The sequence below is a fragment of the Amphiura filiformis genome, chromosome 17, assembly GCF_039555335.1.
Source record: "Amphiura filiformis chromosome 17, Afil_fr2py, whole genome shotgun sequence".
Lineage (NCBI taxonomy): Eukaryota > Metazoa > Echinodermata > Ophiuroidea > Amphilepidida > Amphiuridae > Amphiura > Amphiura filiformis.
In genome coordinates this window covers 3,913,902-3,939,759 of record NC_092644.1, presented here as the reverse complement: position 1 = coordinate 3,939,759, position 25,858 = coordinate 3,913,902, and the positions used below count along the sequence as shown (strand labels likewise).

At 37.1% G+C, this 25,858-nt stretch overlaps 1 protein-coding gene and 1 non-coding gene across 6 annotated transcripts; one reads left to right on the top strand and one right to left on the bottom strand.

Annotated features, from left to right (window-relative positions):
- Positions 1–1,754: 1,754 nt before the first annotated feature.
- On the top strand, positions 1,755–25,565 carry LOC140136809 (uncharacterized). Of its 5 annotated transcripts, none has more exons than XM_072158408.1 (10): positions 1,755–1,845; positions 2,053–2,590; positions 7,996–8,097; positions 9,401–9,457; positions 13,216–13,376; positions 14,693–14,829; positions 16,283–16,449; positions 17,693–17,962; positions 19,600–19,674; positions 21,277–25,565. In XM_072158408.1, exons 2-10 carry the CDS (start codon positions 2,077–2,079, stop codon positions 21,504–21,506), a joined length of 1,713 nt encoding a protein of 570 aa, XP_072014509.1. In that variant the 5' UTR covers positions 1,755–1,845; positions 2,053–2,076; the 3' UTR covers positions 21,507–25,565. The 5 variants fall into 5 exon arrangements, with proteins under 5 accessions (XP_072014509.1, XP_072014508.1, XP_072014507.1 ...); XM_072158407.1 differs by having other exon boundaries at positions 2,053–2,611; positions 21,280–25,565; XM_072158406.1 differs by having other exon boundaries at positions 2,053–2,611.
- Trnam-cau (transfer RNA methionine (anticodon CAU)) lies at positions 12,580–12,653 on the bottom strand. Its single transcript has one exon. It is a non-coding gene; the product is annotated as a tRNA-Met (tRNA).
- Positions 25,566–25,858: the final 293 nt, after the last annotated feature.

The window sequence follows — 25,858 nt, the reverse complement described above, 5'->3', positions numbered from 1 at the left end:
TTTATTTGTTTGTTTGTTTTCTTGCTTGCTTGCTTGCTTGCTTGCTTGCTTGCTTGCTTGTTTGTTTGTTTGTTTGTTTGTTTGTAAAACAATAATATTAGGAACTTTTAAAGTTAAGAAATATAGCTAAAACTTCAGCAAGACTTTTGCAAAATTTTGCTATTTGTATATGGTCTTTTCAAAGTTCACTGTAGACATATTTCATTTGATTCCCATATCTCAGATCTAGACATTAAAATGTTTGATTTTCATTTTTTACTGCACTGTTTCTTAAATTTGATAGTAGGCCCACTGTCTCCAGTTCACCAAGGTCGTGAAACAAAGCAAGATACTGGGCAATGAAATTTGGACACCCCAAGATATCTGATAAATTGAGCTTTATATATATCTGATAAAATCTGATATATCTGATAAAATGGTGTCTACCATGCAGTTATTTGATCAATCTTTTAGAAACTAGCATCTTCTGCCATAACCTGCTGCTAATCGGAACAAATTAACCTCTCATCTTTGAATTCCAATTTACACAAAAGAGGGCCGTACGAATATCCTACCCATTGACCATCATCAACATGTATGTGACCCGCTCTGACAAAACCAAGGAACAAGTCGCATTTTTGACATTTCATGATTTGAATAAAAATGTAAGCTCTAGACATTGAGCTTTAAAATGATACCAAAATTATATAGATAGCATCAATACTTTTCAAGATATGGATAATTTTGTATATGATACCTTGACATTTATGCCAAATTGCTATTCTGAGTAATGGGCTAATTTAGTTTCCTGCCTTACATAGGATACTGAGAATAGGGATTATCATAGTTCAACTGTTATTGATTAAATAAACCTCTTTTTAATAAAAACTTTCAAGGATTTGAGAGTCCACTTAGTCCCACAGTCAAATACCATGAAATTAAGAATTCCAAAATTTGATTTTTTTTTACGACAATGTCATCTTTAAAGGCCTATAACTCAAAAACATGTCTGGCGACTTGTGCTGGGTTTTGTTGGAGTTGATCACATATTAACTTCGTGAAAACACGCTTGCTCAACCGGTTTACTAATACATGCATGTAAATAGCAGTGATAGAATGTAGTGAATTTTTACGTGATATGCAAATTAAGTTACACTAGGATCCACAACATGTTCATGTATCAGGGCACAGTTCTTTAACCCCAATACATTTGTACATTCATTGAATGACCTTCGAAAATTTCGGTACAAAAACTCATACTCTGCAACTTGAGGTCAAATTTTGCACTATGAGTGTTTAATTGAGGTTATTGAACTTTGCCATTGGCATGAGGCCATTGTGGTCCATAGTGTTACTGAAACCTGTTTGTGCCTCTATTAATTGTTTCTGTTCTCTTTCCTTTCAGCTTCAGCTTGGTGTGATGACCAAAAGTTCATTATCCAAAGGGAATCTACCTGTTGGAGCCATCCAAGTTAGAAGAGTACCAAACAAAAGTAAAGATCACGGCAACAAAACATTTGATCTCAACAAAGAACTCCTAGTCCTAACCAGTGAACTCAATGGTGCTAATCTCATAAAGCGGAGAACAGCCTGAAGCCAGCGAAGAGCTTTTACGACGACGCAATTCCGGCGCCTCTCAGAAGAGCTCGTCGGGAAGTAAATATATAGATAGGACAACTTTGAGAAACGCTGCGTATCACATCTCGGATCTGTGCGAGGACGATTTACTTGATGCGGATGGTTACGAGCTAAATTATCCAGAGAGACTCGCAGATGTTGATGTGTATGCTCTAGCGCCACAAGATTTTGACTCGCCCGATTCTATTTTCAGCCGGTCATTAGCAGACCTAACGGATCTCAGTCTATGTGAGTTGGAACTTTTGGTTTGTAATATATAAGTCAGTAATTGGCGACTTGGTGGCATTGTACAGCAGATAGACTGAATTGCTGTGGTGAAAGTAGTAGATTTAACCATTGGGATATATCATTGTAGTAGTAATATTGCATGGCTAAGCTTGCATATCCATTACTAACAGTACACCCCATCGTACATTGCATTGCTTTAACTCACAGGTCTACCTGGTGCTGCTGCCTATAATGGCAAGCAAATTGGGAGGGCTTAGAAAACGCAAGCTGCAAAAGTCATCGTCAAGAATCATACCCGTAAAACGAGATTCATCCAAGATGGCAGCGTCTAGTAATACGCCAACGCAGCATGCATGCTATGATTCCGATCCGGAATCGTTCAATGATAACGGATCAAAAACTACTATAGAACTAGATCCACTGACGGAAAGTGTCCGTTATCATGTGAAGAGAACTCGTCTAGCCACTCCTCCATTATTTGATAACTCTTCAATCGAAGATCTAACACCTACAGAGACTTGCCAAGTAGATTATAGCAATACCTCTTCCGATAGTGAATCCATGCATGTACTCGATAAACCAAACCTCGTAGCTGATAGTATTACCACCGATCCAGAGCTAACAGCCAAAGATAGCAACCAAACCAAAGATAGTCTGCAATCCACCAAGGAGCATGATGAGATATCGTTCTCAGGAGATGAAGAGGAGTCATCTGTTTTAAGAGACTCAGGCTTGGCGAGCATTGGTAAGATGAGACTGGTCAAAGGTTGGTGCTGCTACTTGATGGACACAAAGAATCAACCTTTGAAAAAACGTGACTCTACCATACCAAAACCAGCAAGAAACGAAGGAGAATTATAGCACAAAGAAACGTAAACTTAATGTTTCCTGGAAAGTTATCTTAAATAGGCAGATTGTAAGCGGTTCAAAAATTGAAGAATATTTTGAAAGAAATCTTGTTTTATAATTCCAAATTAGGCAGTATGTTTGTTACGTCAATATAAGTGGATCGGGTTGTTTTCAATCATGTTTGGTGACGTAACAGATGAACAAGATTTCTAAACAAGCGTTCTTCAATTAGTCCAAATTTATAGGATGGTGGACTAACTTTCATGTAGTTTAGTTTTCAACCAATTCATCTAACCTTTTACCTTTTGGGTGATCATGGATGTATTGTCTTTCACTGTGGCCTGCCATTTTGGCATTTCTCTAGCATCTACCATTTTGTCTGTGTGTATCTCCATTCAGATTTGTACCGTTTATATGTTTACATGTATATTGGAAGTCCTTTCCATTAGGAATATTGCTTCCCATTGGTAGTTATTATGTGAAGAGATAATTTTTTTTTAAATAAATGGAAACTTGGCAAGGTGGTGTTAATGTGCTTCTCAATTCCATTGTACAGAGAAGCATAATGTGGCTAATAGATGTTGTGGAAGATCACCCTTTCAAATGATAGCAAAATCATGCCACTGCGTCTGATACCTTGTGCTGACCACCTTTTGACATGCTTGCATTGGCATAGTCGGAGGGGACAGACTGAAATGGGCTGGAAATTTTGAAACTAAAAACCAAAACTAAAAGCGAGACAGATTACCAGGCTGGCTAGCTCAATCTAGTAGGCAGAAATGGAACAGACCAGGGGTGGGGACAGCTTACCAGGCTGGCCAGCTCAATCTACTGGGCAGATACAGGGTGCACCAGCGCAATCTAAAAAAATGATATTAGAATGCTTTTTCAAAATGGTTCCAAATTGTTCTAGCAGACCACTTAATAGTTGATTTGATTGTTTTAATCATTCAATCTCCATGTATCCTTGTCTTCATAGAGAATGAACTGTTCCATTTAAAAATCCACACTACCCCTCTGGAAGATTTTAGAAATATGTTCCACAGAGGGAGTTTGAATTTCAAAGGGAATGAGCACATTAGGCAGATCCATTTTAAACTCATCCTCCCTCTGTGGAAGATTTAGGTTGAATCTTTCTCAGAGGGTGTATGAAATTCAAACGGAGCTGCCTAATGTGCTAATTCCATTTGAAATTCATACTCCCCCTGTGGAACATATTTCCAAAATCTTCCACAGGGGTAGTGTGGATTTGAAATGGATGAACCCAATTGATGGGACACCCTGAAAGACAATCTCCAATGAAATGCTAAAGAAGCTGGCACTTATATTCACGTAGCCAGTAAAGCATATCCTATTCTACATACATGTATGAATATATTGCCGCAAAGATGCTCATTACTAATAAAACTCCAAAAATTCTCAAACTTGCAATCAATTTGGATCTACTTTGGTATGGGAAAGTCACAGAATTGATTCTTTATGTGCATATAGTTCTCTAGATATTCTTGCTGTTTGGTGTGTGAACATTAAAACATTTTCCGACTCAATCCCATATAATCTGTCCTATATCAAATTAACATTATAACTCTTGCAGTTCAGCTCACCAAAAGAATAACATCATTTTTCATGCAACAACATATCATATTGATGAGTCATTTCTTCATATACACATGTACATTCTAGTAGCTAGTCAAGTATAATCTTCTGAACTGAAACAGGACCATAGAAGAGTTTGCCAATCATAGTATAGTATGTTTCATCTCATGTTGAAAGCAACGCCAGATTTCGCAGTGGCAGATATAAATCGGTGCGTTTTCATGTGTGCGTCACCAGCGTAAGGACAAAATGTGTGTATACGTCCTGCGAATTTATGTTAGTGCGCACGATTTGCAACTGCCGCTGCGAAATTCAACATTGCGTTACTCTAAACTTGAGATGAGACATACTATATAGTGATATCATCTGTGTGTGTTGGTATGTTACTGAGAGATGCAAGCAACAGCCATTGCGAAATCCAACGCTGCGTTACTCTCAACTTGAGATGAGACGCACTATGTGACATCATCTGTGTGTGTTGGTATGTTACTGAACGATGTAAGCACACTTGCTACATATTGGAGACAAATGGGTATCATAGACGAAAAGATACGTAAACCATTCACCAACAGGTTAAGTCCCTGTGCTTTGTATGCACTGAGTATTCTCGCATATTCATGAGCGCAAATCGTTTGAACGTCAGTGTTTAACAAATGTCGCACACGCCGTTTGTGGCTATCATGGAGCTGTATTATAGTTTATTATCTTATCTATATGGTGCCTATACGTTTATGCGAAAAATGTCAAGACTGTGCTTTGAAAAAATATGCGTAACAGGCGCATAATGGGTGTAGCATTTTCTTGTGCGCGCTATGGAGATGTATTATGATTGGCCCTCATTAACAGATGCTGTGCTAGGTTTTGCATGTTGGTGATTGGCCTGAAAATCTTTAGTTTATGCACAGGTTCGTCTTGTGTGGAAATCAGTTGAAATTGAATTGTTCTCACGTTTATTACTGTTAGATCAACATTTGAAGTTATTTGGGCCAAAAATTCAAATTATTTCTAAACTCTGACATTTGACACAAAGTAAAACACACACACAAAATAACAGTTGCAAAGTGGCATTAATTTACTCACAGCAAACATGTATGGGCACTGTACATAACATGTACAGTGTACACTTTAACATCTTGACAACCTGTATGTTATTTTGGTGTGATACAAAGAGTACAAAAATAAAAACAAAACTTCAACATGACTAATATACTGCCAAGTACTAATTCATATACCTGTTAAAATAGACAGAAATAGATCAATTATAACCATAAATTGAGTCATTTCTTACTGAAAATCTACAAGTGTGATGACTACCAGGTCATTCTGTTTCATATATTCTGTCGGTCCGTTTCACGTCACTTCCGGTTGATGATGTTCGAGTGAAAACAAGTCCGTGATTCGATTTTTGTTGATGATTTCTGTCATTGGTGTAATGTAAATTTCGATCGCAAATAGTCAGTGGAATCAAACAACCGTTTCTAAGTCTTCAGAGTGAAAGAAACTTACTTGATTTACCGTTTATATACTGACAAACTTAAAATTAAATTCCATGGTCGAGTGTCATGTTTTCCGAAATTGAATGTCACTCCAGCAACATCGCTATGTAGCCTCCTTCACAGCCGGTTTCTGTTGTACGCACCAGACCGTGAGCCACATGCAGATTGGGCCCGAGACTAGAGATAGCCCGGATGTCCGACCGACAGAATAGTCATGATTTTATCATAAGGACAAATAGCATATCGCTGGGAATTGTAACATGTCAAAGCGTATCGGTGATTTGCCGAACACCCTGAAAGATGTGCTAATGAAGAGGGCAAATGGCGAACGTGAAAGCAATGGGCTATTCCAGTTGAAATCCACACTACCCCTGTGGAAGAATTTGGAAATATCTTCCACAGGGGGAGTATGTTTGTCAAATGTAATTGATCAGAGTTAATCATTTTGAAACCCATACTCCCCCAGTATTATGGCTTTACCTATATCTTCCACAACTGGAGTGAGTATTTCAAATGGAAGTTACCAAACTGTCTATTCTATTTGAAACTCATACTCCCTCTGTGGAAGACTTAAGTTAAATTTTCCACAGGGGTAGTGTGAATTTTAAATGGAAAAGCCCAATCTTTGTTGAAGACAAAATCAAACATCAAAATAAAGATTAAATAAATATAATAAAAGATAACAAATAAATAAAAATAATCTGAAGATTAAAGGTAGGGAAGCCCTGGACAAAGTGAAAGAAACATGTTTTGAAGATAAATATTTTGAAGATGAATACTTGTCACCCATGTGCCAGTATTTTGGATTGAAGGAACTAATGAAATGAAGTCTCCACAATTATTTCTGTCCATTTAAAGCTGAAGTACATGTAAAGTGAAAGAAACCCCACTGGCTATTTTGGCCGTTTAACATGGAATTCTATTGGGGAGACTTATGTCAAAATTGCTCTGTTGAACTACAAACACAACAAATTTGGCCGATTCCCTTCGGGTGCAAGTTGGGACGTGTAAACATTTCAAATATACCAACAAATCTGGTTTGAAACAAAATAAACGAACCAATTTCATATTATAAGATCGAACATTTTGGCTTTAAGATGATTACCCATATCCCATCCCATAATTTTGAAGGCATTCATCTATAACCTGATTTGATATTAAACAGTTAATATAACTAACACGTTTGGGCATGGCATGCATATGATAAGTTGGAATGTGAAATGAATGAGTATGGAATCATAAGCTGTAAACTTGCATAATTTTCATAACTGACCTGCATTAAATGCATAAAATAGCTGCATTGCAATAACCCCTGCCTAGTTTTACTAACAGATTTTTAATGTAATATTCCTCAGTTTTAGTAAGTGAGGAATCAAGGTTTTGCAAGAATGTTAGCCATGGGAAAATATTGTGTCTTTGGTCACTAATTAAACATAGTTAGATATTCACAAAATTATTGAAACTAAACATGAAGAGAACAACATCAACGATAACAATATGCTGTAGATGTGTCGAAAGTTAAGAAGGGGTGATTATACCATGCACAAATATAAACTCAAACACACCCAACCCACACACTTCTACACCCCCCACACATAAACACACCCCCACACATGCATTGACATACACTAATATTTATTAATAGGTCATGCTGTTGTGTAGCAAATGCAAGCTTCCTCAGGTAACCATTCACTGATGCATATATTACAGTGTCTTGTAAAGAATTCATCATCATATTTAAGTGCAAAGATGAGTTTTTCAAATGACAGTGCATCTGTCAGTGAACTTGTGCCTGCAAGTTGAGAGTGTGACGGCTAGCTCAGTATGCATTGATACGAGTGAGATTTGATGCAAGTAACTGGCATACACTATGGACCACAATGGCCTCATTCCAGTGGCATAGTTCAGTAACCTCAATTACACAATCCTAGTGCAAAATTTGACCTCAAGTGGCAGAGTATGAGTTTTCATACCCAAATTTTCAAAGGTCATTCAATGAATGTATAAATGTATTGAGGTTAAAGAACTGTGCCCCAGATAGATGAGCTTGTTATGGATCCTAGTGATACATTAAAAACAAGAGTCAACCAGCTGGCAGAGTTTTAGAGCATGGGAAGTGTTACTTAGCTAGTTTTAACTTGTTGTGACTAGACAATCATGTCAATATAATGATGATAATTGTGGACGTATTTTGATGTTGAATTCCCAGATGAGGAACTTGGGTTGGAGGCAAGTCAAGGAGGAGAGGAAGTCGCTTCGATTGGAGACGTGTCCTTGGAGAAAATCGGGGAAGACCTCAGCGACAAAGAAGGTGGGTTGAGTAGCACAAGAGAATTTCTTAAAGCAATTTCAAAGGTAGCTTAAACATAAACCAATATACACTACAAGATTGGAGCTGCCTACACAGGTACACCCCCACCAAGGTACCCGACTGGTACACACAAGGGTAGCTACACAGTACCACTGCTGCTACACAGAACCTACCAGCAGTGGTACTGCCCTGGTACTGCACAGTACCAGCCAAGTACCTGTGCGGGCAGCCCCCAATAGGAATCTTGTAGTGTATGTGAGGAGCATAATAATGGTTTCTTTATAACAAACACACACATGTAAGCATTATAAATTGATTTCTCCTGTTTTGCGGTTCTTTCAGATATAGAAAAAACTTTGCGATAGTTGATAATAAAAAAATCGGCATTTTTATGTTTTTCAAAGTGGTTTTGTTTTTTCTTTCAGGTTAGAATTGCAAAGTGTAGCATTGATATGAAATCGCAGCATGATTAAATACTAATTAGATGTATAGATGAGTTGACTTCAATGTTTATCAACAAAGGCAAGGGACTGGTATATCGATATGCTTGAGTGAACCCCATGCAACCACTGCACTGGTCAATAGCCTTTTCAAAACTTGAGCCCTGAACAAAAAAATATGATGCGCGCGCATACTGCCAGGCAAAAAACAATGGAAATTGTGATGATGCGTGCGCATACTGCCAGGCATTGACGTCAGAAGTCAACTCATCTATACAATAAACTTTTTAATCAGTTGAAAGCTGTGTTAAGATTAATATGTTAATTTTAAGCTGTTATTACTTTACCAATTTTGAAGACTAACATGTTTGTTTGATAATATTTTTACCCACAGCCAGATTCCTCCTTAAATATGTTGTCCCATTCCTGGTGTAAATTTCTTGGGAACCAGTGGCATGTTTGATTTGTGTAAATAAAATTGCACCTGGTTTGTTTTTTAATTTGATGAAAAATAATAACAATAATGAAGAGAGATTTAATATAGTGCCCTACGCAAAGAGCCTCTGGGCGCTTTACAAAATATATTAACCAAGTTATTTAATTATAATTACCTCATTGTGGTATCATCATGTGTTTCATTATATGTTTCAAGTGAAATACTTTGAACATAACGTAAAGGGAGAGGGGGTCTGGCTGTTGAAATAATCATGCAAAATGTTTTCTGATGTTCTTGTTACCATAATTTTGAATAGTTGTTACTCATTTATTGAACATGTCTTTCTTCTTTTGCAAGTGTTTGTTTTTCGTTCGAATTTTGCCATTGTATTGTAGTTATCCTTTTTATTTTGTTTTACTTTTTTAAGTTTTCAAAGCCTCTCCTTCGCCTCCATACTCCAAGTCAAACAACCGTAGGAGAAAAGGTAACAGTGACAATGAGACGGTGGCTATTTAACAGGCAATTAGTCTATATGCATATTGTAGTAACCAATATTTATCTATCTATACCAGTATTATATCCATATGCTAATTAGTTGGATCATTTTATGATGGTTTCTCCGTAAAATCATTGTAATTCAAATAATTACAAAGATGCAATCAAAAGAATTCATTAATAAAAGTACCGCTCTACATTTTGTATTCCAATTTCGTTTGATGTAATCATGAGAACATGTTTTCAAAATAACAAAAATTCACCTATATGCAGACCGTAATATTACGGTCTGTATTCAAAATCTTGTGGTGTACTTTGAATAAAAATGTCTGAAATTTTGTGCGTAAGTTCTTTCCTTCGTACACAAAACAAGAAATAAGATTTCATTGAATCCAATTTTTGAGAAACCTTGAATCATGACCCAGCCCCAATCACATGCCACCCATTGTCATGTATTCAATCTTGGCATATCATTTCCATTTCCTAAAAACCCTGTTAACCCATGAGAACTACCTGCCTATTGGTCAAAAAGAAGTTTTCATTGTCAATTGGACCAATCAGCAACATTATTAGAATAATTTCACCACACAAAAAAATTGGGGTAAATTATTTGCAAAGTTCCATTGTGATCGGTGATTAAAGTGAAGATATCATGTAATTGACCAATCACAGGCAATGTTAGATCGGCAGGTAGTGCTCGGGGGGTTCTTCCATCTTTCATCCAAAGCAATCCATCAACTATTTACCCATGCAGTCCTGGTGAAATTGGTGTAACAGATTGCGCCTAATAAACATGCCCAGGTATGAAATTGCAATCAAAAGAAGGGGAAAGACATAGGAAGATGACCTTGTCCCTGCAATTTTTGCTATAGCAGACATGCGGAAAATGCCAGTTTTGAGCGTACTCACATGATATGGCATGCAAATTTCTGCTTTTCGTTCACTTAATCGTTGAATAAATGGGGGATGTTTATTACGCGCAATATGGTATTTATTGCTGTGTGGGATTTTCATGATCAATTCTTCTGTTGGTTCGGGACTTTACTCCGGCATTTTACTTTGTTCTTTCTCATGCTTGTCTTTTGTTAGATATATTGTGACTAACCTAACATAACCATGTGGTGATATAATGGTGTTTACTTATATTTTAATATTTATACCTAACCTAACATAACCATGTAGTGATATAATGGGGTTTACTTATATTTCAATATTTATACCTATATATAATAGAATTATAATTAATAGCATGCTGATATTGATCAACTTTATACTCAAATCCCTCTATGTTTATGAGAAGCAGGCCGCAACCAAATGTGTTGCTAAAGCATTACAAAGAAGTTTGAAAACAATTTATTTTGTCATTTTTCAAAATCAATTCGCTTGCTTGTGCGAAATAAAATGGTACCATTTTGTATTTTCCAATATGCGTATGATCCTATTTCTACAGCGTGTGCTCTAATAATTGTTAGAGCCTAGCTCATAACAAGTGTTGGAATTGTCAAAAACAGTGGCTGACATGAATGTGACATATACATTTAAAACAAGACACAAAGGGCGGTTTCTAGAAGCATGGCTAGTTGTCAGGCTTCCTAAGCCATCGGGCATAAGCCCAATTAGTCCTATATACCAGTGCGTACAATTTCACATTGTACATCACCTAGAAAGGTAAATCAATCAAATGTATCCACATTGGTATAGGGCTATATATAGCCTACTGGCTTAGGAAGCCTGACCACTAGCCAAATGAGAGAGATCGGACCAAAATGTGATGCAAAGCATTTAAAACATTCGCCATAGAAGTGATGTAACAACCACATTAACTACCATAGCAATAGGTTAAAACAATTTTTGAATATTGAACCATATCATGCTGATCACTCGCACCTGTAAGAGTGGTATCTTTGAAAAATGATTGCAGACATACACAGGTGACGAGTGCAACCTGCTTGTAGTGCAGGGTGATATGTTCAAAACTTGATTTAACCTATTGGTATGGAATTTAATCCTGTTACATCATCCCTTCTATACGGCATATTGTTATGGCATGCATCTATTGAGACATCTTGAAGTGTACACTTAGTTTCTGGTTCAATATATACATACCAAATGCTCCTAACATGATAAGAACACAACAGAAACTTTGTGCTTGGTACTTTTTGTCCTCCTCCAAAACATGTGTGAAATTATTTCTGAAGTGTGTAGGAAAACTTTAACATATAACGCAAGTTTAAAATTAATCACATGAAAATTGGCACCATGGTATATAATATATTGCAGCTACCTGTATTTAAAGCAAATACTGAAACCAGTGTGATTTACTATGGTGAGAACAGTCCTCTTCATTCCATCACTCATCACTAGAGATAACAGAATGAATTCAACTTGATGGTATAAGGATTATAATTGGTGTTGCCTTTTAACACTTTGAGCACTACCTGCCGATCTAACATTGCTTCTGATTGGTCAATTACATGATATCTTCACTTAGAATCACAAATCAGAATAGAGCTTTAATAGTTTGTCTCAAAGCCCCCACCAGCATTAGTAAAATTGCTGGATTGGGTAAATTGCAGATTTTTTTCACTGTTTTATTTTTTTTCCCAAATCCACCAGACAAAAATATAACCTAAATAGCCTAAATCGTAAATCTGAATAAAATTATTCATCTTGACCACAGTGACACCTCCTTGAGAGATGAAAAGGTGGTCTATTCTTGTCAAAAAGCCTGTCCCACAGATAAAAAAAAATTAAATTAAAGCAAAAAAAAAACCAACCCTTCAATAAACACATTCCGCATTAGATTTTTACTTTGGGAAGGGCTTTGAGACAACTATTAAATTAATATAATCTTATAGAGAATAACATATCAGTCTCACTAGCTCTTTAACCCAAACTCCCTTTCTGCATTTTGGCCAAGGGAAAGGAAAGAAGGAAGGACGACACAAAGAAGATGAAGTAAAAAGTTGTTAGCCATGAGGGTTGCGCTGGCCTGGCCAGCATTTTTGTGTGTATATGTGCGCTTGGATGATTGAACAATGGCATCACATGGAATGCTTGCACTTACAGTCACTTTGTGCTGAATGGCTTTGTCTGATCTAGAAGGAAAAGTGATCCAGCCCGGGAATTGAACCCAGGACCTCTGGTTTATGAGACCAGCGCCTTAACCACTTGGCCACGGGAGCTTCATGATTAGGCACACTGGGAACTAGGTTGGTTTGAGTGACCACTTATAGGTTGAATTCCCAGTCTGCCTAATCATGAAGCACACATTGCAAAATGGTTAAGGTGCTGGTCTAGTAAACCAGAGATCCTGGGTTCAATTCCCGGGTGGGATCACTTCCTCTATTTACTCCTTTAATAATGGATTGAAGGCAAAAGTAATACAATTTCATCTTAGCATGCTTTACATGTTTGTGTCTACATTTTGAGTACTAAAATACCTGGAGCTTTTAGTCAGATTAGTCCAAATAGTGGCTAACATCATCATAGTCCTGACTATGTGGTGTTGACTGCTGAAACAGCTGAAGCCGGGCAACCTTACTGTAGGGACATAGTACCAGTATATCAGGTTATCTACTTCCATACAAAATGACATCTAATTTGATTCAATTCTAAATCAAAATGTTGATGTTTATTAATCCATTTAGATAAATATTTTATGCCTTTTCATGATTTATTACAATCAGTTCCTACGCATGTAAAATGTACTTAACTCTCAATTGATGAATTCTTTCAAATTTCCAGGCAAAGATGGAAGCCTCAAGAATAAATCCAAGAAAGCTAAGAAACGTAAGAGGAAAGGCTCGGAGAAGGTTGAGGAAGGAACCGGCGATGCGGATGACGAGAAGAAACCAAAGAGACTAGCCCCTAATTTCTTCGTAGCTATTCAAATAGCAAGCCCAGATGTAAGTACCCAAAGGACAGATATTAGGCTATTCTGTTTAAAATCCACACTACCCCTGTGGAAGAGTTTGGAAATATCTTCCACAGAGGGAGTATGAATTTCAAATAGAATTAACACATTAGCAGGTCCATTTTGAAATTCACTTTCCCTCAAGGGAAGGATCAGGTTGAATCTTTCTCAGAGGGTGTGTGAAGTTCAAATGAAGCTGGCTAATGTGTTCATTCCATTTAAAATCCACACTCCCTCTGTGGAAGATATTTCCAAAATCTTCCACAGGGGGAGTGTGGATTGTAAATGGAATAGCCCATTTTTTGCTACATTTCCATTTGTATGTCTTGTACGTCCATTCACATTCTGTAACATAATATTTGCTGTTTGTTTTTGTCTATGCCATTTACTTTAAGGGGGTACTACACCCCTGTGGTAAATTTGTGACTATTTTTGCATTTTTATCAAAAAATAATAACACACTGGTAACAAAGTTATGTATATTATTGGGGCAGGGAATCCAATTACTTCACTGAAATTTCAGTGATTCAAGACAAGCGGTTCAGTAAATATGATAGGATATGAGGTACATCCTTGCTGTACCTCTTTTCTTGTCATAAATAACGAACCGCTTGTCTTGGGTCACTGAAATTCCAGTGTAGTAATTGATTCCCTGCCCCTATAGTACAGATAACTTTTGTTGCCACTGTGTTATTAGTTTTTGAGAAAAATGCAAAAATAGACAAACAATTTATGGAGGGGTGTAGTACCCCCTTAAGATAAGTGATGTTAATTTATTCGAATGTATTAAATGATTTCTACTATGACCATATCATTTTTAGCCAAGACTGCAAGCACGCTATAGTTGGTGTGTTTCAAAGGTGTGCTTATGCAGCACAAGGATGTATATCAATAATTCAAATATGTGATACGATCAAGCCAAATCAGTCGGAACTCGGAAATATTGATTTTGAGATAGATATAGCCAGACAAAGGCAATATTTCCTTTTGTCTCCTTTTGTTTTGGAAACTCATTAATTGCTCATATCTTTGGAACTGGTTGTTCAATTTCAGTGGGGTTTTCTGCAAAATACAGCTTTGTAAATGCTTTTTACTATCCTATAAGAAACTGAAAATTTAATATTTCCGAGTTCTGACTGATTTTGCTTGATCGCATCACATATTAGTAATTAAAAAAACATGAATAATAAATACACTGAATTTGTGAATAAACTTCAAAAATTCTATATTACAGGAAGTGGTACCATATGAAGTTTTCAAGCAACAAATTTTTATAAGGTATTCATAAGAAGAGTCTCTTTCTTGCAGATTCAAAATGCTCTACTTAATGTTCAGAAGACTGTCGTAATCGGTGATGAGAAACTAAAAGATGCAATGGTCCCCATAGCAACAATGCATCTGACCATCATGGTTATGCACCTAGCCAATGATGATGATATAACAAGGTATGTGTACTAGGGGGTGTTACTGTCCTAAGCAAGCATTCTTGTGGGATAATGTGTAAGTTGCAGCAATAGCTTGTGGGGTACAATATCTTTGTGGGTTATAAATCATGGTTCCCACAAAGAACAAATAGCTTATAGGACCCCATAAGGCCTGAAATGTGCAGAAATGCAGGTATATTTGAAAAAACGTTCCCTACAAAATATACTCCAGAAAGAAGCACTGGCACATTTTATACACACAGTGCTGGATCCCAACAGAATCCTAGTTTAAGTAGGGATGTGTTTGTTTTCACCTACATACGTGGACTTTGAGTCCACACTTATGTAGTGAAAAATCTTACATTGCAAACAGTGGGCGTCCACAGCGGCAGAGAGTACTATACGGAATACCTTTGCATATGGAGTAGGGCCCTCTATTGTAGACCTGTGTATTAGCAGGTCCACGGTTAGCGGTGAACTATCACAGAGTCCACGTTTGGATTATGATATGTCTGTGTGTGGATCCACGGTTTCACTGTTAATAATCACACACACTATAGACGAATCCAAGTAGCCAAGTTATGGTCAGGATTTGGTCGGACATCTTTGGGTAGCCGCTAGCACCAACCTGGTGTTTTGAGCATCCAATTGTGCAAATAAAAGCCGCCTAACACCTAGAGAAGATGCAAGGACGAGGAGGGTTAATAGAATAATAGCTAATAATATATATAATGGAGATAATCCCGTCGCATCTATTCATATACATAGTCCTTTTGTTCGCAAGTACATCAATGCATAGATACGCGTATAGTTAATCCGATTATTATGTCACTTCAACAACGAATAGACCATGCTGTGTGTTTTGTCGAAGGAACTGTATTGTGTTATTCTTTTGTCTACCTGTGTTTTCGCGGAAGGTGTAAAACGGGTGATGGAATGCAGTTTAAAATTTCCGCCAAGGCGAATCATTTCACATTTTGAGTGCATTGTAGCCGACGGCTACCCAACTAAAGGCTGCTAGTCAGGTGTAGGAATGCGTGTATTTGGATTCGTCTATACGGGTCCACAGTTGTCGGTGAAAACGTGTAGGGGTGTGTGTATGTGGGGTTCTGTATGTTTTCCATGTATTCAGGGCTGTAATCTAATTTTTTGACATCCCCAGTCAGGCCTGTCATTTTGAATTACTATCCCAACTAAAAAATAAAATACCAGCCGAGACACTTCGGTTATAAACACCGATTTAATATTATTATGTGCCACTCGGACATTAAGGGACAACATTGTGTATAACGGGGTATGTGTGGGTGTCTGTCTGTTTGTTGATTTAAAATTATTAACCATCACTCAGACATTGAGGTACAGCATTGTGTATAACGGGGTGTGCAAAGGGAGCATGGTGGTCGAGCAGAACGGGCTCTGACTCATTATGGGACAGAAATCCTAATTGAGATGATTTGTGAAACTTTCTTTTCAGAGCTAAGGCGGCCCTACGTGATTGTAATGAAGTACTCACTCCCCGGTTTGAGGAGGACGGCAAACTGAACATTTCATTCCAGGGACTAGGTCATTTTAACAACCAAGTCATGTTTGCAAAGATCAAGGATGAAGAGGATATAGTCACCAAACTCTATGACATAGCAGGTAAGGGTATGAGTGAGTCCCGGGAATTTGAGTCCCGCCCGAGAATTCTATTACCCCTGCCCGGGTACCCGAAAAATAAAAATGCTAGGATCATTCATGGTTGACCTAAAAAAAAAATGTGCACAATGTTTTGTGTTTTTAATATAAAAATTGATAACTTGTATTCATGTCATACTCTATTAATGAGTCTATCAAAATGCATTCAAATTCAATGCATTTGATATCATTAATAGAGGTTTTTTTATTTAGGTCTAGGTCCAGGGACACTACAAAACCCGGAATTTTTGTTGCAATTTAGGGTATCCGGTTACCCGCCCGAAAAAGGCACTGTGAATTCAAAGACTCCTCTGAATTCATAGACCGTTTGTGAATTCAAATACTCTCGCTAACTTCTTACTGCATTTTTAGCTAGTTTTGTTTCAAGGTGCTTACATGCTGTTTATATTGTTTGTACAATTTCACTCCCAACAAGTGATATGCATTTATTAACTTACGATTATTGAACATTCACATTTTGTAAAAAAAAAGATGCTAAATTTGGCTGATTTTGCTCAATTTAGGGTCGGTCAGTAGACCTCAAATTCTCAATATATAAGAAATCGCTTTTTGTTTTGGCCAAAATTGGGGTACTTCATTTGGTGCACAAAATTTGAAAGTGTGAACAATTATTTTTGGGTACAGAAGCAAAAAGTGAAGGCAAAATGTGAACAGCATATATATTGGCTGCATTTTAATGTTTAGATGTTTATATTAGTCTTATCACCGTCTTGGCTTTAGTATTCAGACATGTGGAAGCACCTAAAGCTGATCGTGCATGTTGACAGTAAGTTTACTAATCTCAATATTTCAGTAGCCACGCATGAGGCAGAGTGAGACATCCATGGTGCAAGAGATGTGGAACAGATGTCAGTCAGTCCTCCATATTATTTCAAACAATGTGTAACTTGATCATGATAAGCAGCATGCCCCTAGCAAGTGGAAGTGAAGAATTCGGTATAATTCTGGTTTACCCTATGCACCCTGTGTTTATAATACAATTCTGGTTTACCCTGCGCACCCTATTTTTTAGGGTTGGGGTTAGGGTTAGAGTTATATTTGTGCGCAGGGTATACCAGAATTATTCCCAGAAATCATTACTAATGATGTATATTGAATATCCAAGATGACAAGGGCATAAACATATATATATATTCTGTTGACTTCAGTATAATAATAAATGGTGTTGTTATTTTTTTATGTGCAGTAACTGTTGAAAAGATGTTCAACAAACACAACATTTTCTCAACTGGAGAGAGAGGCTTCAAGCCACACTTGACAGTGATGAAATTATCCCGTGCCCCAAGTCTGCGTAAGAAAGGGGTGCGTCGGATCAAGTCAGAACTGTATAAAGTACACAGCAATGAGTTGTTTGGTGGGCAGGTCATGGATGGACTACAACTGTGTTCTATTAACAAACCTAAGAGTTCAGAGGGATACTACTACAAGGCGGAGGAGATCTTCTTTGGGAAATCAGGTAGGGGTTATTTCTCAGATTTGTTTTAACTCCATGAGAACTATCTGCCGATTGGCCAACAACAAGTTTTTATTATCAATTGGCCCAATCAGCAACATTGTTAGAATAATTTCACCACGCAAAAATATTGGGGTGAATTATTTGCAAAGCGCCATTCTGATTGGTGATTAAAGTGAAAATATCATGTAATTGACCAATCAGAGGCAATGTTAGATCGGCAGGTAGTGCTCAGGGGGTTAAATTCCTTCAGAGTTACTTGCCTTGTGTCAAATGTAGGTGTTAGGGGAAGATGGGTTAGTGTAGTGGTTTCCTCACTCGCTACTCACCACTGCGGCCCGGGTTCAATTCCTCCGCATTGCAACATGTGAGTTTGGTTGCCGATCCATGCTCGTCCTCGCATGATTTTTTCAGAGTTCACCGTTTTTTCTCCTGCTTCTAAAATCGGACCTCTTCCCATATCCCTGTCCCGTCATTTGGTTGGTATTCCCTGAACTTAGTAGCATTTGAGCACTAGTGGCTTTGCCTGGCTAAATTTGGACGAATGTTATAATTAATACTGATTGACTCGGCTGAAGATGGTCAGCAATGAACATCAAATTTATCCATGGTCATTTCAAGGTCATCTGAGGTCAGGTAAGTAAAGATTGGTAGACTTTCATGAAAGCCAGTATTTTGCAAAGTAATTTCAAGGTCATATGGAGCCATCTGAGGTCAAATAATAAGTAGCTATTCTTGGAATTTCTTCCTAGAGGAAATGTTAACCTAGGGTACAACACATGATGGGCATTCTATTTTCTCATTTGATCACAAATTGTGTCAAATTCAACTTACTGAATTTTAAAAAATCCAGTGAAAATTAAACGTAAAATTTGTAACATTTCCAGTTAGATTGAACGTAAGGTGTAGCTAGAATTGAGTGTGCGTTCCAATCTTCCACTAGGAGTGTGTGAATTGTATATGCAGTAATAATAGTAATGAACATTTCTAATGTGCACAAATCTGCAAAAAGCACTCATGGCGCAAGAAAGAGCTTGAGCAAAGAGCAATGAAAACTAGACAACAACATGAAAACAACATAAAGATAAACATGAACTTAAACATAAGCAATATTTATAAGATAATAATAATAATAATAATAAAACAGCATTTATATAGCGCATTGTGAATCTCAGATTCCTCAATGCACTTTACAGATTAGACATGGTTTAAATGATTCCCAGTAACCCATTTTGGCGGGAGTTGCATTAACCCCCAGAGCACCTACCTACCTGCCGAATACATTGACCCTGATTGGTCAATTACATGGTATTTTCACTCCAATCACCAATCAGAATGGAGCTTTGCAAATAATTCACCCCAATTTTTGTGTGTGGTGAAATTATTCTAACAATGTTGCTGATTGGGCCTATTGATAATGAAAATTTCTTTTTGGCCAATCGGCAGGTAGTTCTCATGGGGTTAAGCTTTAATCAAGAAAATGTTCTTTATCAGAGTGTGAATGAACATAACGCTTTGAGAATACCCATGCCATAACCTAGTTTTTGTCTTTAAGTTGTTAATAAGATTTTCAGATATTTATCAAATAGAATTTCGGCTTCCTTTAGTATTTCTGATCATAATGATTTGTTTTTTTACAGCCCCAATGGAGTCAATCAATGAAAATGAACCTGCTAGTGATCTAATCAAAAATACAGTAGAGGAGACTGAGAAAGGTAAGACTCTACAAAGCCGTAGTAAAATTGGCCGCTTTTTTGCACGCTAATCTCGCTGGATTGAGTAAATTGAATTTTTTCTACACTGGTTTTTTCTGCAAAATCCACCACACAAAAAGATCACGTCTGACATCAACAGACGTAAATAGCCCAAGTCATAAATCTCAATAAGTGAACACAGTGAAACTATGCATGCATATTCCCTGGCGTAATCTTGTCCTTGTCAAAAGCTTGTTCCACACTTGGATAAAAGTAAAGTTACAAAAAAAAATCTTACAAAAAAATTCTGCATTAGGTGTTCAACTTGGGAAAGGCTCTGAGTCAAACTATTAAATTAAGATGAATTTAGAGTAGACCTGAAACTTTTCCTCTTTTATAGCTGATTTCCTCTTTTTATTCCTAAAACTTACTACACATTATTTGTTAGTTTCAGCCCAAATTGAGCTTTTTAGCATGATTTTGCAGTATTTTCCTCTTTTTTAAAGCATTTTCCTCTTTTTTCACAAATGGTCAGTTTCAGGTCTGTGATCAGGTCATAGGTCATATGATTGTTGCAAGGCATTGAGCAGGTGCTAGGCATCTGTTGCTGATATGTAGTATATTCAATGTTATTCATTAGGTTTCAATTCTTGGAAATACAATTAGTTGAATGATCAAGAGCGTTGTCATTAGAGTCAGCCTTGTATTGTTATCAGTAGTTTCCTATTTCTTAGTATGTGCGCCAAGTTACTGCATGTCTGCGTGCACTATAAACACACAGTAAGACAGATAATGTAAGCCAAATAAGTCTGCTTGTTTTCTGTAGACAAGGGGCAGTCTTCAGTGACCGGCTCTTTTCAGAGCCACCAAAACCTTTAAAATTAGCAGATAGGTGAAATCTGCTTGTTCTCTGTTGACAAGGGGCAATCTACAGTGAATGGCTCTTTTCAGAGCCATCAGTAGGCAAGGGACTGCCTACATGTCTCATTCTTAGGTACTTTGTCCTGAAGAAGTCAGAGCTACTCCTGACGAAAGCTTGACAGTTCTAAACTTGTCAGACAGCGAACCCGCTAAAAACCCACTAAAAGCCTATCCCACAGTAAGCCAAATAGTCCTGATAAAGTATAGAATAGAAAGACAACAGATCTGTTTGAATATGCTAAAACATATTTTGACATTGGCTTACAGAATTAAACATTTCTCATGTTGTGTTTCTTATAAGCAGTCGAGTTGGCTCAATCGAGAAGGTGTTTGACTGTGGTGCGAGAGGTTGCGAGTTTCGAACCCTGGCGGTGTTAGTGCGCTCTCATGGAAAAATTTAGTTGAAATTCCCCAGGACAAGGAGCTTACTGCTTATTGTTTCATTGTAACTGGTATGAAACTCTGCGAAGGCCAATTGTGGAATGTCTAGGGTGTGCGCTTCTAAGCAACAGAGTCATAGAAGTATTTGTTTAATGGTTTATGGAATGAAGCGGGTTGTAGTAGTCAGCGACAACCTGTAAAGTGTGCTGAGGCTTGTGGATCACCATCGAGGCATTGTGCCTGTGCATAGCACACTATAAATCATTGCCCCCCCTTTTTATAAACCATGTAACTGATATATACTATCTGCCTTCCTTTCAGAAGATAATAAAGTGAATGATTGGCTGGAATCAATGGAATCAACAAATGATGATGCACCTGATAGTACTGTACATGGAGACAATAAGAAGACACAACAAAACATAGACAGCTCTTCCAATACTAACGATAACAAAGGAAATAACAATATAGAAGACAAACCCATCAAAGATGCAACTATAATAGAAACTTCTAATTCACAACAAGAAAAAACAGATGCTTTAGTGAAATGAATGAATGGAGAACTGATTATAACTTGTGCTATTTATATGTATATATTATGACACTGACGTTGCAGTCAGTGAGTCTGCAACAAATTGTGATTATTGGGGCAGTGTGAAGGAAGTCGCAGTCGCAGAGATGATGGATTATAATAATACCAGCATGTTGAACGTTGGAGAAGTATCACAGTGCTTCTATATTGGTCTAGCCGGCGTTTGATCAACTACTCTATGCAGTAGATTGTGTATATTGCGACACTAAATACTTTGCCATGTTGGATGATGTATCATAGTGCAGTGCAGCATTGATCTGGGATGCCAGCTTTCTGCTTCCAGTATACAATCATACATGTTGATGCCAGGGCTGCTGAAAAATGTCAGCCCAATTGCGGGTCAAATAATCGAAAAGTCTCCCAATTTTTTCTTTGTTAAAACCATTGGTTTCTATAGGACAGGAAAGTGAAAAAACTACTGAACGTAGTAGTACTGAAAGAGACAGTGTTGAATAGTCACCCAATTTTTTTTCTTAACCATTAGTTTCTATGGGACGGAACATTGTCGTAAGTGGCAAGGAAATTTTTCATAAGTCGCTCAATAGGGCTACCAAATCGCAGGTTGGCAACCTTAGTTGAAGCATTTTCCCATAGTAACAAATCACAGATTATTATAACTCTTTGTATCGTATCCACCAATGAGGGCACATGGTTCATGGTAATTATGTGGTTTGTTGAATAATGAATAATTAAGACAAGTTGAGCTGGATTTATTGACAACTCACATGCGAGCAGGACATTATTACACAGTTATTTTGTTTTTGTTGGTTATTTCAGAATTTAGTTTTTTTAATGGAAAAACTTGTCATGTCCGATCTTAAGATGGAAAAGCACATTTCTTTCACTTTCTTAGTCAGTAATATACCAGTTTTCAACTGTACAATATAAATGTAAGTATTTAAGTTTATTTTGATGGAAGGGATAATTTACAATTTAGTTGTTATACAAATATTAACAGTCTATGAGTGTGATGGTCAAAATATAATCATGAGGTCAAAGTTGTATTTTTCTATTCCACAAGCCAGAATGGCATGTAGAATGGAACAACACATCTTTCATAGCTCTGACATGAGTTTGTCAATACTGCGCTTAGGTGAGGGCTATGTGTATGATTCATTACTGTATTCAAAAACATGTGTAGTGTGTAACTGTTCTAGCATATATTGTTACAGGTTTCCTTTTCAAGTATATGTATCTGAACAGACGTGATACCGATATGCTGTTCATCATAATCATGTGTATAATTTGATATTTATAATCTTTTTGCATAAACCATGTAAATCACGCTGCCAATGTCTTCAACTGTTCAGGGTACAAAGTATTATTTTACAAGATTTATGACACTTGCACTGATGCACTGATAAATTTTCCAATTCAGGAAGCTTAAAGAACACAAACCTATCCACAAACTGTCACATCAAGTTAAGCATTTCTGCAAAATGAAACTTGATATTAAATGTGTAAGGATGTTTTTTTTTATTCCAACACGGAAATAGTATAGTAGCACTGTAGAATACTGTAGCATTAGAAACATTCATACAAACAAACAGGGTATTTGACCATTGAATGGTTGATTACACTCACAAGGGTGAATGCTATATTACTTCAATATGAAAGAAACTGATCTTATAAAAGAGCAGTGGCGGTGAAAGCATTAACATTTGGGGTGTTCAGGGGACAAGCATATTATGTTATGGGTTTACTGGAATCTTATTTGGCCGCAAAATATTTCAATTTCAAACCATTTTAAACCCAAATGAGGTGTGTTTTGCTATTTTGGGCCAGTGCACGCAAAATTTTGTAAAAGCGACATAATTGAGCATTTGCAAAGTGCATATTTTGGTACCATAAATTGATGGCCCTCGTATTTGATGGGTGCATGATAGAATTATAAGTCTGAGTATATGAGTACACGTGGGTGTTTAATTGTATCCATTGTTGTGTTGCACCTGTGAAGGTCTTTTAAATATTTTACGTCAAAATGAACATTTGCAATGGGCTGCAAAGACTAGCAAAATCAGACAAAGTTAGTCAGTATATGAGATGATAATCTGCATTTTCCTCCATTTTAGAAATTTCAATAAACTGCTTGATTGCACTGCATGTGTGCAAACCAAAATGGTGGTCTTCAAATCCTGCAAGGCATATGAAAAGCAAGGGAAAATAATGTTAGTTTTTGACACTGGTTATTGTCTGTTGTTGATAAAGCTGCCCTACTGTTGTTCATTTATGTGAAGTGAAAGTTCGGTCATACAGTGTGCACACAAGAATGTCAAAGGTCAAACACCCATGTGCTATTCAGTTATTAGATAGACTCAAATCCTGGAAGCTGTTTTAACAGTCTGTATCAAGCAATGTTACGATTTTTTCTTACTTTTTCCCTAGTGGTGGGGTGGTGACAGATAATACCATGACATCACCATGGGCTGATCACAGAAGCTCTCACAAGAGACATGCTGAGAGCCGGGGGGGGGGGGGTTGAACACAGCAACCGTTCTTAACCTTGGAATGTGGTTGTATTTGTAAGCCACTTGTGAACCAGTCAAATTAAAAAAACTTATCCTATCTTGTTTCTGAAAGTCTTTGGGTATATAATCGCCTGATATGAGTGAGACTGAAGTCCATATGATTCCTGAAAGTCTAAATTATTGCAACCATTCATGGGGTTGTCAGTCGCAGGTTTGTAGCCCTTGTTTTAAACAATCTGATATGAGTGAGAATGAGGTTCATATGATTCCTGAAAGTCAGAGGTATTGCAACCATTGACGGGGTTGTCAGTCACAGGCTTGGCACCCTTGGTTTCAACAACCTGATATGAGTTAGAATGAGTTTCATTATGCAAGGGACTTTGTGTAGTCAAATCTAGAGTCCCAAGACATTTGTAAATTATGGTTTTATTGTGAAAGCACTACATGGTATCTGGCTCTAGCATGATCTATTTAGTTACTTCAATGTAGTAGTATATCATTATTTAGTGTAGTTGGATAGAAAGAATTTTAGAATACGGTAAATAGCGAAATAGCGTACCTCTGATATTATAAACAATACTGCTTTTCTCCTGTAAATGCAGTTTCTATGCAATTGACTGTAAAAGAAATGTGTGAAAGAATATGGATGAGTAAAGTGAATTATGGTACAATGGGCTCTTCCATTTAAATTCCACACTTCCCCTGTGGAAGATTTTGGAAATATCTTCAACAGGGGGAGTATGAATTTCAAATGGAATGAACACATTAGCAGCTCCATTTGAAACTCACCCTCCCTCTGTGGAATATTCAGGTTGAATCTTTCTCAAGAGGGTGTATGAAATTCAACTGGATCTGCTTAATGTGCTAATTCCATTTGAAATTCATACTCCCCCTGTGGTGGATATGTTCAAAATCTTCCACAGGGGTAGTGAGGATTTTAAATGCAGTAGCCCAATACATGAATACTCTGATCAGTACCAAATGGGAAATAAAACCGGGTTTGTTTCATCGTGCCATGTGGGTGTGCCTTTGGAAATGATTTCACAGTGAGTGGCAATGTATTGTAGAGTCAGTAGACAGTTCAAATAAGACATGTTTGGTACAGTGAGTGGCATTGCGTTGTAGAGTCAGTAGACAGTTACTGTTCTGTATCGAATGAGAACTGTTTGGTACTGGTCAAAGGTGTGGAAAGAGTTGTGAAAGTAGCAGAAAAATGTTAGCGAAATGTGATTCTAGACTTGCCAAATATGAAAAGATATTTTATATGAACAAATTTTTAATATAATAATAGAAGTGTTGAAGGTTATAATGTTCATTTTGTAGGGTATATGGTTCATGAAATTAAAGGGAATGTATAATGACTGAGTAGAGCCTTATATAAAGCATATTTGTGACATGATCAGGGGAATGAGTCACATGGCAGCAATTTCCCATTTTTTTCTGGCAATTCAAGAATGCTGTATTTTGATGCATATCCCATCGAAATACGATATCTGGTTACAGAGTTATGAGCAATTTATCAGTGGCTGAAAACAAAATAAAAAGAAGAATTCGAACACTGTTTTTGCCAATATCTCAAAAACAATATTAGTAACATCCAACTCATTCCCCCTGATCATGTCACTATTACTGTCATTTAAACAAAACCCATATTGGATTGTGATGCATTAGACCTAACAGGTGTACTGTATAGATCTTGTGATTGATTAACTCAGCAGTAGCCAAAATGAAACAATACTTTTTGGGGGATTTTTTTGATCAGTACAAGATGACCGTATCAAAACTGGAACTGTTAGCTTTTTATTTTTAAAGTGTTACTTGTTTACTACTTAAATGCTTATGC

Bases quoted from the DNA above. Each gene is read 5' to 3' on its own strand.
- LOC140136809 (XM_072158406.1), top strand. From the start codon at position 2,077: ATGGCAAGCAAATTGGGAGGGCTTAGAAAACGCAAGCTGCAAAAGTCA. The intron at 13,377-14,692 runs GTAAGTACCCAA...TCTTTCTTGCAG, and splicing joins TTCAAATAGCAAGCCCAGAT to ATTCAAAATGCTCTACTTAA. The intron at 14,830-16,282 runs GTATGTGTACTA...CTTTCTTTTCAG, and splicing joins AATGATGATGATATAACAAG to AGCTAAGGCGGCCCTACGTG.